Raw genomic sequence first — 12,401 nt, forward strand, 5'->3', positions numbered from 1 at the left:
TATCAACATAATTAATAAGATTATCAACTCTAAAACTATTAAGAAGGACATCAAATAATTTTTTTCCTAACATGGCAGGTACAGTGCAATTCCAAAAAGAAAAAAGAAATTGGAGAACTCTAAATAACTTTTCATGTTCAACAATTTATTCATGGATTTAAATGAAAAAAAGAAACTAGGAACGAAAAACGAAACGAATGGTTTTTTTCCTAATACCAATTTTCTACAGTAATGTATTTGACACCTTAAATCTTATTTTGGTTTTGGATTGCTAAACAGTGGCATGATTAAGGATATGATGAACTGGGAGTTTTTATAATCTACTCTACTGTTTAAATTTACATAAAAGAAAAAGCAGAAACAAATCAAGCCGGTGATTAGAAGGAATATATTTAAATAGAAGATTAACATCCTTACAATCATTTTTCCTGCTTTTGGTTTGGGTATTAAGTAAAAGTAATAGTACTAACAATAATAATGATCAAAGCAATTATGCAGTCTCACAGTTATTATTACTCTTATTTTTATCATTCATCCAACTAAATCATTACGCGTGACATTCCTATCATGCCTCACTTTTCTATGATCAAAATAGTAATAATGTAAATCTTTAAAAATAATAAAAGATTAGTGCTCCACGTTCCATCTTGCCTCACCTTATTAACCTTCTACAAAGATGAAGAGAAGAAAGTCTGAAGTTGTAATTCAATAGCTATTTGTTAGAAATATGCTTAAAATAACAGCTGAAGACGAAAAAGGTATGAACATGTTACATAAAGTTCAAAGTAACATAACGTAATATTACTTCACATATTTAATTTTGTATCTACCTAGAGGTTCATTCTCTTGGTTGTTCCACACGTAGTAACAGCAGTTACATGTCTTTCGTACATTCCCTATTAATTGGTAAAGTAAGCAGTTCCACAATTTCGAGTTACATGTTGTGGTTCAAGGAAAACGCAGCTAAGTCTGCTTCCTTTAACTTAAGCAACAAGGAAGAATCACTATAGCTAACTTGGATCAAACATGCTACATTCTCAATTGGCATATTCCACAGATATGGTACGGGTTGAGCTGGATATATTAGGCATTTGGACAATATTTGGTTGACGTAAAAAGTAAAAACACTATTCAAAGTTGGAAGTTGAAATAAAGCACTTGGAAATTTAAGTTACGTTTTAACACGAATTTCACTTGAAAAAAATCAAAGCTTTGCAAGCGAAAATCTTCATTTGACTAGAAATACTACTCAAACAAGTTTTGTAACTTCTAGTTTCCTATTTCAAGTTGAAACTTAAAAAATTGGACCAAATTATAAAACGAATATTGAGTTGCAAATAATATTTGAAGCAGATGCAATGTCCAAACAAGAACCCCCGGTTAACCAGCTCCATACCAGTCGTTTCTTGACACATTCATTTGTTCGTTTGACTTGGAAGGTAAATCGCATAGAGGAAGAGCATTGTTTCTTTATCCTCCTTTCCATCTAACTTAGCTGATAATCATGGAGCTTATTTTCCAACCACTTCTTTTAAACAAATCAAGCAAACATGAGAAGTTTCAGAGTTTCCGCCTTAATGTGGACGAAATACCTATTTTAAAGCAAATGGGAAATCACAGGACCAGAAACAGTCAGAACTATGTCAACATAAATGATTTAAAAAGTTGCAGCAGGACAAAAGGAAGGGAAAAAACAATGATCCAGAACATGCGAGGGAGTACTTGTACACCAGCAGCAGTTAATAAAATTCTACAGCCTCAAACATGTCAGTAGGGGCATACTCTTGTTTCAACTGACCATTGGATCAGGACTTGATGCAGACACAACATCCAGCAGTGAGTTCACAGGCTCTAATTCTTCATGCCAAAGTTGGAGGGAATCACCTGGATAGAACTTTCTTGTGGCTCCATCTTTGTTAATCTGGTAATCAAAATTGTTCAAAAACATGCTTACATAACGAGACAACTGAAAACATGAGGACCTCTTTCGATAAGATGAAGATATTGTTTAAAGTGTTCCAAAGCAAAAAATAGTAGCCAGTAAAAGAATTGGTCCGACTCGATCATCCTACAAAAGCTTTATGCTGGAGTGGCAAAAGAGCAATACAGCACAAAAACAACACGTATAGGATAGAACAACATACCCACTGTAATCCCACAAGTGGGGTCTGTGAAAACATATAGGATAGAAGATACTTAAAAACCTACAGCAGAAGTAATCATATTCATAACATAACAAAATAAAGCACTAGTTTCTTAGAATCTTAGAATTGGTCCAAACTACAAAATTATAAGGCCTAAATAAACATAATGTGCATATCGAAGGGATCTTGGACACAGTTGAAATGTGCTAACATGTAGGTAAATCGGGACCTACCTTGTGGCTCTCAATATCACCATCATTAAGAAGAGTAGTTTCATGGAGTTGATGCTACAACTACTAATGCCTACAGGTATATCAAGGGTTCCTTTTGGATTGACTAAAAGAAAAGGTGGGGAGGCAAGACTTCGGTTTATTCAATTTCTTTATAAACGAAGACATTAGTTTATTTTAACTTAAATAATTTTCTACTAGAGCCTCAATTAGGCAAATAAAATTTCATTGAAGCATATTATAGCATTTGAATAAGCATAAAGCAGATTAATTAACTCACAGTTACAGTCCGGACAACTCCACCACTAGCACCATCTCGTGCAATGGCAAGAGATACTGCAGTGACCACCAGTTTCTACAGAAAAGGTGAAACAAAATTAAATCTTCATCCAACTAAAATCTTCAGAATTATCATTAAAGCAGATCAGTGAATAGTGAGGCAATACCAATACAGATGATTGATCAGAGCATCAACATGTCCACATAGCAATAGTCTATTATGCCCAGTTGAAAAGCTATCCCCTCAAGGAGAATTTCAGAAAACTACACTCTACCTTACTAAGTAAATAGAGCTCATAGGCAAGATGCAAGTTCAAGCTCTTATTATGCATACAACGGATCATGGTGGTTGGTTTTAGTGTCGATGTATGTGAATCACACTGCTCAGCCTCTCTTACTACCAAAAGTATTTCTCTACCCCTTCCATTGGTTTGAAAGCTTTGTGTCCCAAATTAATAAGAACTTTGCTACTATATTTAAAAAGTTTCATCTAGAACTAGCAAAAATACGCTTATTTTTTCAAAAGACATCTCTGCATTATAGACTAAAAGCATGACGGATGAAGATAAACACATAGCTGTGAAGATGATGGCATCTTGATGGTCCAACACTGTCGTACAAATTAGACAGGTTGTAACTACAAACTGCAGGCAACTAACCTCAGCTTCTTCTTGAGTCATTCCTTCTTTCCATGCTTGGTCAAAGAAACCATACAAATAAGAAGAGCCAGATCCTGAAAGTAACAGTCAATGAACAGAAAATTGCTCAGCCAACTGGTAGCACTTGGAGCATCTTGCACAGGGAAACTAATAAATTAACCCAATTATCAGCGGTTAAGTTCAGCTCCCAATATACTTCATTAAGCAACACCAGTGTTATAAATAGCGCTCGCCTCAGCGCTAATAGCGTGAGGCGAGGCGATGCGAGCAGCCTGCGCTATTTTGGCTCTGTTGCGTTGCGATTGTAAAAGGCGAGCGCCTCTGCCTGTGTAGCGAGAGGCGAGCTGTGACGTCGCTATTTGAAAAAAAAAAAGAAAGAAAAAGGCGCAAACACTTTAAAACATTAGGGCTTGGGTTTTTCACTTCTTCTCCTTCAGCGACCTTTTCTCAGCAACAGAAAAATTAGGGCTTGGGATTCATCTTCAGCCAGCGACAGTAACCCAGGTATGTTTCTTTCTTTTCTTTTCTTCTTCTTCTCCTTTCTTCTTCTACTTTCTTCTTCTTCTATTTCAGCGACAGTAACCATTGCTGTCTTTTCTTCGACAGTTCGACTTCAACCATTGTTGTCTTCTTCTTTTCCTTTTTTCTTTTTCTTCTTTCTTCCTTTTTCTTCTTCTTGTCTTTATTTTTTGTGCTCTGTTTTTCGACCAGCAGAGCAGAGGCTCTTTCTTTCTTCTTCTCTTATTTTTTTTGGCTCTGTTTGGAGCAAGCAGCAGAGGCAGAAGAGTGTCTTTTTAGGCTCTGTTTTTTTTTTTTTTGAATTGATATATTTATTAATATATTATTGTTATTGAGTTTTTAGTTATATATATATATATTTTATGTTTTTGTATAAATTGTCCCTTCGCATCAAAAAGGCGAGCGCTTCGCTACGCGCCTCTCGCCTCAGTGAAGCGGGCCCTCGTTGCTATTTGTCGCCGCACGCTATCCAAAACACTGAGCAACACCAAGGGCAATATTCTAAACATCTTTCAAACATGACACGGGGGTGTTAAAACATATTTCAAACATGACACTGGGGTGTTAAATCAGCTTTTTATCTTCCTAGCAGGCGGGTTTTTCTCTTTCATGGCATTGCATTCTTTCATCCTATCCATTGTTTCTAACCCACACCTGGTGCTGTCAGTTGCTCCCCCCCCCCCCCCCCAAAAAAAAAAAAAAACCTGGTTTATTTTGTGCAATATTCTAAACATATTTAGCATGACACGGGGGTGTTAAAACATATTTCAAACATGACACTAGGGTGTTAAATCAGCTTTTTAACTTCCTAGCAAGCGGGTTTTTCTCTTTCGTGGCATTGCATTCTTTCATCCTATCCATTGTTCTTACCCTATCACCTGGTGCTGTCAGTTGCTCCCCCCACCTTTATAATGTGATAAAAAATTTTGTTATGGTCATATATAACAACCAAAATTTGCCATATGATATCTTAATTCCATTAGAGCACCAAAATGTAAGGATAACATGCCTATTCCATCATACTTATAGAATAATTAACTATTCCATCACATGTTAAGGCTATCAAAAACCAAATCCGTGAACCTTTTAGTTCATGTCTAGTTCTGGTGAACCCTTTTTTTTGGTTCCAAAGAATTCTTTTCCATTTTCATTAGTTATCATCCTCATAACCATTCAAGAAAAGGGGGGAGGAGCATATTTCTGGGTTTTAAACTAGGAAAATCCTCCACTAACGGAGCAATCTCGAGGTATTCTGCACTCTCATTCAAAAAGATACATGAGTTTCACTGAACCAGACTACAGGTAATGAGGATGATAAACCGAAACCTGTTGAAAACAAACATATGTTACTATCACACCTGTGCTCTGGTATCATCTAATTTTCCTATTCTTCTTCTATTCAACAATGCAGCTCCCCATCTCCCTTGCATAGTGATAGACGTTCCTCTCAGTCTCCCTCTCCCCCTCTCTCCTTCCATCTCTCTTTCATACACCCGCGCAGCCATTTATGTGCAGCAACAAAAACAAAGTACTTTATTTGTTTATGTTTCTTAAACTCTGCAATGAGATATATGGCATGGAGTATCTAGTTGTCTCTTACTATTTCCATCATCTAACTTCTGCTGAGTCTTGCTGTGCTTTTAAGTTTTCAGCTCTTTGTATTAACGGAGTCTTGGAAAAATCAATTTTTTTTTGGCCAAATGGGGCTATCTAAAGAGTCTGCTTAAATAGTTACAGAAAAAGGGGTGAACTGAAAAGAACCTTCAATAGCCAAGTGTTTCTGGAAAGTATGTATGACTAAGAACAGATTCAGAGCAAACCTCCAATAGCAAAAGGCTGCTCCAAGACTGTGCCTCCAAGAGGGATCCCATATATTTTGCCTCCTTCATATTTGTCCCAACCACCAATAATCATACCTGTTTGAAGCCTATCCTGAATGTACAGAGCAATGAATCACATAAATATAAAAAATAGATCATATATTATAACCAAGAGGGGTTGCTCTGATGGTAAGCAACCTCCACTTCCAACCAAGAGGTTGTGAGTTCGAGTCTCCCCAAGAGCAAGGTGGGAAGTTCTTGGAGGGAAGGATGTCGGGGGTCTATTTGGAAACAGCCTCTCTACCTCAGGGTAGGGGTAAGGTCTGCGTACACACTACCCTCCCCAGACCCCACTAAGTGGGATTATACTGGGTGGTTGTTGTTGTTGACATCATATATTATAACCCAGGTCATATATTATGTATGATGTATGTAGCTTAGTGGCCAATGAAGTAGGTGTAAACTTTGGAGATCAGAATTCAAATCCCAACTAAGAAAAAAACACTTGGTGATTGGCAAAGTTACCAGTACTTAACAATTTAAAAAGTATACTGGTTAGAGAGCAAACCTTGTTGTTATAGGACAATAACCTAGTAAGGTTCGCCGCAACCTTGACAGTAGCCGGCTGGCCTAGCTGTATCCTGCATTCACAAGAAGTCTCAAGACTAGAAGCTCGGAAAAATAACTTCACATAGTAAGGGGCAAACAGTGCAATCATACTATTCTCTCCCTTTCAATTTATGTGAACCTATTTCCTTTTTACTCCGTGCCAAAAAGAATTACCCCTTTTCTTATTTGGAAATAATTTGCCTTCATACAATGATTTATAGCCATACAAAATATATGTGCCTCATTTTACACAAGTCCAAAAGTCTTCTCTCTTTTCTTAAACTATGTGCCCAGCCAAATAGGTTCACATAAATTGAAACAGAGAGAGTATTACATTACCTCCTGCCAAATATATAGATATACAAAGAAGACAGCTAATTCATGGCCCTAGTTATAGAGGATGTGATTCAAACATCAAAGAAATATACACAAAAAGGAGAAACAATTTTACAATAAAGAAGATAGCTATGAAGAAGCTAACAGTTAAAAATTGCAGCTTGCCAAAAGAAAAGAACAAAGCTGATACCATAAAAATAAGTCTCGGGCGGATAGGGGCCCTTTGGGGAGGGGGGGTGCAAGTTTTTGGTACAAGGCAGGGATCCACAATGTAGGCACTTGAATCATTAAAAGATGGAATATAGATTATAAGTGAGGGAAGAAGCTTACGTGTGTTGGTGTAGGAAGTAACGAACATAGTCTGAAACAATTTGGGAATCTGCTGCCTACAAAAGCAACATTGTATATAAGCCATAGAGAATTCCACTTTCTAGGATTTATTTTCAACCATCAAGGTACTTTTAGTTCTCAGTACCTTACAACTGTTCAAATTTATCTCTAGACCATCAAGTTCACGTTTTATTTTTATGTGTAAGCTAATGCTGTTGGTAATGGAGTTCTATGTCAACCAAATGGTAATCGTGGACAAAGGAATAGAAGCTCTGGTCCGTAGATGGCCACATATTCTTATGCTTTCTTCATCCTCGATGATTCAATAGAGTATGTGATGAGAGACATGCTAATTAGAGCATCAATTGCTTATCAGAATACTTGACTTTTTTTGTAATCAATTACATCCTCCGGGTGATTGATTTAGTGAAAGCTTACCTTACTTGATGAAAGAAAAGATCATCAACAACACTTCAGGGTGTGGCCAATATAATGGACAGACATAAAATGGATGAATGCTTAGTGCCATACTGAAATTAGAAATGAATAGCAGGTCAAAAGCTTATGTGGACTTAGCTACTGACAGTAGAGAAAGATAAGGGAGGCTAGGGCAGTGGATTATCTAAGACTTGGGAATGGGACAAGGTTGAGGAGTGCCTTAGTGAAATCTACTTAATAGGGGCAGATGGGGTGACAAGATGATATGAAGGGGATTAAGGCCGAAAAATTCTTCTTCTTTTTTTAATTAGGTAAAAGTTATGGCCGACAAATACTCTAGGTAAACATTTTTATATGGAGCTATTAGATAGAGGTTGAAGAAGGTAACAAGGCACCAAGAAAATAAAACCTTTTACAATTGGTGGTAGCACAAGATTCAGTTCTAGTGGCAGATAATCTTAGGAAAAGAACAAATTGTTATGAGTTGCGTATGTAAGAAGCACAGTGAGGACAAAAGCCACCTCGTGCTTCATTATAGCTTTACCTCACAGATATGGATTGTGGTTTCGCTATGTCCAACATTTCATGTATTTCACCGAGACAGCGGATGAAGCAATCTCAAGTTGGAGACCAGAAAAGACAGGCAAGGAGAGGACAGTAGCCGGGAGAACATCATTATTGTGTTTCTTTTGGCTTATTTGGAATAGAAAAATCTGAGACTATTCTATAATACTGAGAACAAGTATTCCTGTTGGCGCCTAAGGGTGTAGTCTGGTGGTCAATGAAATTGGGTGGAGAACCATGAGGTTTTAGGTTCAATAAATCCCTTAGTGGTTATTTCTTCGCATCTATCTAACCCTTGATGGACTGCGTTACGAGATACGTGTCCTAGTGGGAAGCAGCAGATAACCAGTGAATTCGTCGAGGTGCGCGTAAATTGACCCAGATACCACCGTTATAAAAAAAGAAAAAGTATTAAAATCCTTTTGTTCATTAGTACTTTTGGTGTAAAGAGAGAATCTTCACTTGTATTCACAGATTGGATGATATGTTATATGAAGGTGGTTGTCATTAGCCCTGTTCATATATTCTTTTAACACAAATTTGGTGTATTTATAATGAAAATTACTTGAATTACCCCCCCCCCCCCCCAAAAAAAACAAAAAAAACAACTACAGACTAAAGTTGCAAATGAAGCCTTAGTGCAGGATTTAGTCTCATTTCTTAAAGTTCAATACTTGTTTCAAGTTACATTCAACTCTTTTTTTAAACGACATTTATACGCTTCCCCACCTCCTATGCCTCAACCCACCAAGAGAGATAAGAGAGTGCAACATGAAATCATCCTGGTGTAGTTGTCAATATTTAAAAACAATCTCCTTGTCAAATGGAAAGGAGAAATATAAAAAATGGGGTTTCATCAAAACTCCTAAAAGGTACCACGAACTAGAAATGATTTCGCATTAAATCATAAAGACATCCAAGGTCATAGTCGCATAAAACATGATTACCCATTAACTTTGTGAATCCGCTTTATCCAACTTATTCTAAATTAAGTATGATCACATGATAAATAGATTTGATATCACTATGTACTATTTGTCAACCATCCTATACTAGATAAGCATGCCATTTAGCTGTTATTTAGCAGGGTTTCAATGTCATTATTGCCAAAAAATTTAGCCCATAACCACAAATCCCATGTTTTTGAACTTCATAATTTCATCATGTGAGGATTCATCATGATAGCGCACAATGGAAGAAAAGAACTATATAGGCGATACATATTAGTCCAGAGTAAGTTTTAAAAGCTAGCACTTTTACTTTAGGCCTTAAACTCTCTCGAAGTGCTATAACCTTTCAAAGATTTATCTGCTTAGAAACTATACAAAACTTCTAATACTTTTTATTAGCATTAGCATAATATTGGCATAAGATGATTTAAATGGGGCAACGTGAACAGCGAGGAGCCCAACTTGTTTGGAGGTGAGGCATAGTTGTTGTTTTTGTAGAATTTCACCACGTACAATATCCATATACTGAGTTTTAAACCGAATGATAAAACATCCAGATGGCAAAGGAGAAAGGAACCGACAACGCCATATCAGCTTCAGGACAGTTTCTGTTTTAGAGAAATCCCCAAACAAAATAAAATGCTAGCATTCTAAGCTCAAATATGGATGAATATAAAATGCATAAAGGGAATATGGAAAGCATCATACTGATCCGGAGCGGCAAACGTAGACATTATCAGTCAGCTGAGTGATCTTATCAGAAGCCCTATTCGCCACATACATTCCTGAAATTTTCCAGATATAATTAACAAAAAAACAAATGAATCGATGTCTGACAAGATTAAAGTAAAATTAACCCCTTCAACTTTATAAGGAGTTGATAATTTCTGTTACCGGTGCTGGTGCGAGAGTCGGCACCGAGTACAACGCCGCCGTTGTAAGTAACGCCGATAATAGTTGTGCCCATGGAGTGGGGCTGGTCAACATCGGTATTTTCCATCTTAAGCTATACACGAAAATGATCAAACTGGAGTTGTGAAGAAGTAACAACAAAGCCCTAGAAGTAAATCTAAGAAAGCTTTTCGTGAGGAGGAAGATATATAAAAGACTCCCAATCCGTACACTACTGGAAAAATATAAATAATACTACAAAGGGAGACCCCAAATTAGCCTCTTATTTTTGGAACTTCATTCAAAATGGTCCCTAAAATATAAGATGTAGCATTAACAGTCTTCAAAGTTTCTCAAATATGACACACGTGTAATCTAGCTCAACGAGACAAATTCGGTACAAATGCTTCCAAGATGTTTTTAACGTGGGTTCTTTCGGCCGCGTCTGGTCATCGATTCTCAAATTTGTTTTGAAAAATTTGATTTGGGTAAAGTTTGATTTGAAGATGAAAATGTGTTTGGGTATAAATTTTCAAAACATATTTCACTTTTTTTAAAAAAAACATAAAACATAACTTATACTCACAAGTTCTAAAAACTATCACAAATACCCAACAGTACCTTTATCAATAACATCTATTATATTATCGCAAACCATAATCCTGAACATATATAAATTTGGTACAAAATTATCATTTTTATGATGAATTACATAATACACTATCAGATAACCGAGAAGACGAAACAGCATTGTTACAAAATAATAAATTGTGGGCTCTTTTATAAAATACAAAAGTTTGGAGCAATTTTTAAAAAATACAATAGTGATATTTTGCGCCAAAACTGGCTCTTAAGCTAGTTTTAGGATTTGGGTTTGTGTTTTGGGAATTTACCAAAATGTAGATAAAATCTATTGTCAAACATGTATTTGCAAAAAAAAAACAAATATATTTTGGCAAAATCTATGGCCAAATGGGTTAGTAGGCGTTTGGACATAAAAATTATATTTTAAAAAAAATATTTGAAGTTAAATTGAAAAATAGTATTTAGAATTTGAAATTATGTTTGGACATTATCACTTGAAAAAATATTACAATTTTGTGTGAGAAAAAAATTGAAAAACTCATTTTTGAAAAAATTTCAAAAACTTGCAAAATTTCATGGACAAACACTATCCTTTGAAAAATAATTATGGACAAACGAGGCTGTAATCGCTCGTTTTTCTTAAAAAGTTAAAATATAAAATTTCATACGCCTTAAAAGTTTATGGGTAAGTTACGTCAAAGCTTTGGTAAAGGATAAAAAATAACATTTACTAACTAAAGAGAATAATGACAAGTTTTCAAGCTCTCATACAAAAGGGGAAAAAGTCAATCATCTTTTTGTTCTAATACGAAAAAATTATTTAACTATTTCTCAACTACTCTAAATTATGCTTGAACCCTAACTAATAAAATGAAAAATGCTATTATAAAAATATTATTTGAAAAAATCGTATGCAATCACCTATTTCAATGTTCATATAAAATAAATGACATGACGCTTCTCCATTATTTCGAAATACTCCTTAATTAATTGAATGAGAAACCTTAATGAAGAAACTTGTGAGCCACTAATAAATTTTATCTAAAATTAAAAAATTAACTTATTGTCAGTATAATTCTATCAATGGAGTGTGGACAAAAGATTTTAAAAGGATCAATGCATTGAAATAGATAACTGACAAGAAATTATATTTGCATGCGATGTGTAGGAAAAAAATTATATTTCCACGTGATATATAAGACGAATTCTATAGAATTGGAGTGTTTATGCATCGTTATAAGAAAAAATCTCTAAAGCTGGTTAGTACGTCACTTACTCCACCATAGGTACGAGTCTACGAGAGACCATTTTAAGAAAACTTTAATCATTATTTTAAAAGGTATTTTTAGAACGAGCTCGGGGCGCGGCGTAGTAAAAATACACTGGGGCGATCTAGAGGCAAAAGTCTCGTGAGGCATAAGACTCATTTCTCAGGGCATAAGCCTAGGCGATGGGCGAGTTTTTGCTTGTGACTTAAACCCAGAAAATCTCTCCAAATTAAAATTGAAATTACTTAATAAGTCCTAAATTTACTACCAAAAAATTATAAAAATCAGCTTGTTTATTAAAGCTCTAAAAGTTTTAAAAACTTAAAAGCCAAAAGTATTTTTATGCTTTCTCTTTGTCTCCTATTGGATAAAGGAGAAGATGATCAGTCTATAAACAACAAAGCAAAAAAAATATTATCCTTCATCGTCTGCTCTAGTTCGACGCTTGGTTGTATATTCCTTTTCGCTTTTCGTTCTTTCAAGTTCTTTAGATCTTTCAAGTTAGTTTATAATTCTACTAAATTATTTTTCAAAGACCGTCTTATTTTATTAAATGACGCAGTTTTTATAAAAAGTTTAGTCAATTGCTATTTTTGAATAGTATTTTAAGATAGAAATCGGTCTATATACATTTTCACTTATTTTATGTTTCCTTGAACTTCTATATTTTCTAGGCTTACCATTCATCTCGTATCAAGTAACGCGCTCGTGCATTTTAAAATTAAGTAAATGGATATATGGGAGAATAGATTAGATCGACTTAAAAATTGAAGCCTTAG

General features: G+C 35.3%; 1 protein-coding gene across 1 annotated transcript; it reads right to left on the reverse strand.

The window, feature by feature from the left end:
- Positions 1–1,150: 1,150 nt before the first annotated feature.
- On the reverse strand, positions 1,151–10,005 carry LOC107810801 (proteasome subunit beta type-6-like). The gene is made up of 8 exons (XM_016635635.2): positions 9,773–10,005; positions 9,587–9,663; positions 6,927–6,982; positions 6,220–6,292; positions 5,652–5,763; positions 3,313–3,386; positions 2,655–2,729; positions 1,151–1,921 (listed from the first exon to the last, which is right to left on the reverse strand). The coding sequence occupies exons 1-8, from the start codon at positions 9,876–9,878 to the stop codon at positions 1,790–1,792; spliced, it is 705 nt and encodes a 234-aa protein (XP_016491121.1). The 5' UTR covers positions 9,879–10,005; the 3' UTR covers positions 1,151–1,789.
- Positions 10,006–12,401: the final 2,396 nt, after the last annotated feature.

The sequence above is a fragment of the Nicotiana tabacum genome, chromosome 11, assembly GCF_000715075.1.
Source record: "Nicotiana tabacum cultivar K326 chromosome 11, ASM71507v2, whole genome shotgun sequence".
In the NCBI taxonomy this organism is placed as follows: Eukaryota; Viridiplantae; Streptophyta; class Magnoliopsida; order Solanales; family Solanaceae; genus Nicotiana; species Nicotiana tabacum.

Excerpts from the sequence above, each read along its gene's own strand:
- LOC107810801 (XM_016635635.2), bottom strand. The coding sequence starts at position 9,878 with ATGGAAAATACCGATGTTGACCAGCCCCACTCCATGGGCACAACTATT. Across the intron at positions 6,293-6,926 it reads TACTTCCTACACCAACACAC|GATACAGCTAGGCCAGCCGG; the intron begins GTAAGCTTCTTC and ends TTGTGAATGCAG. Across the intron at positions 1,922-2,654 it reads GAGTTGTCCGGACTGTAACT|ATTAACAAAGATGGAGCCAC; the intron begins GTGAGTTAATTA and ends TTTGATTACCAG.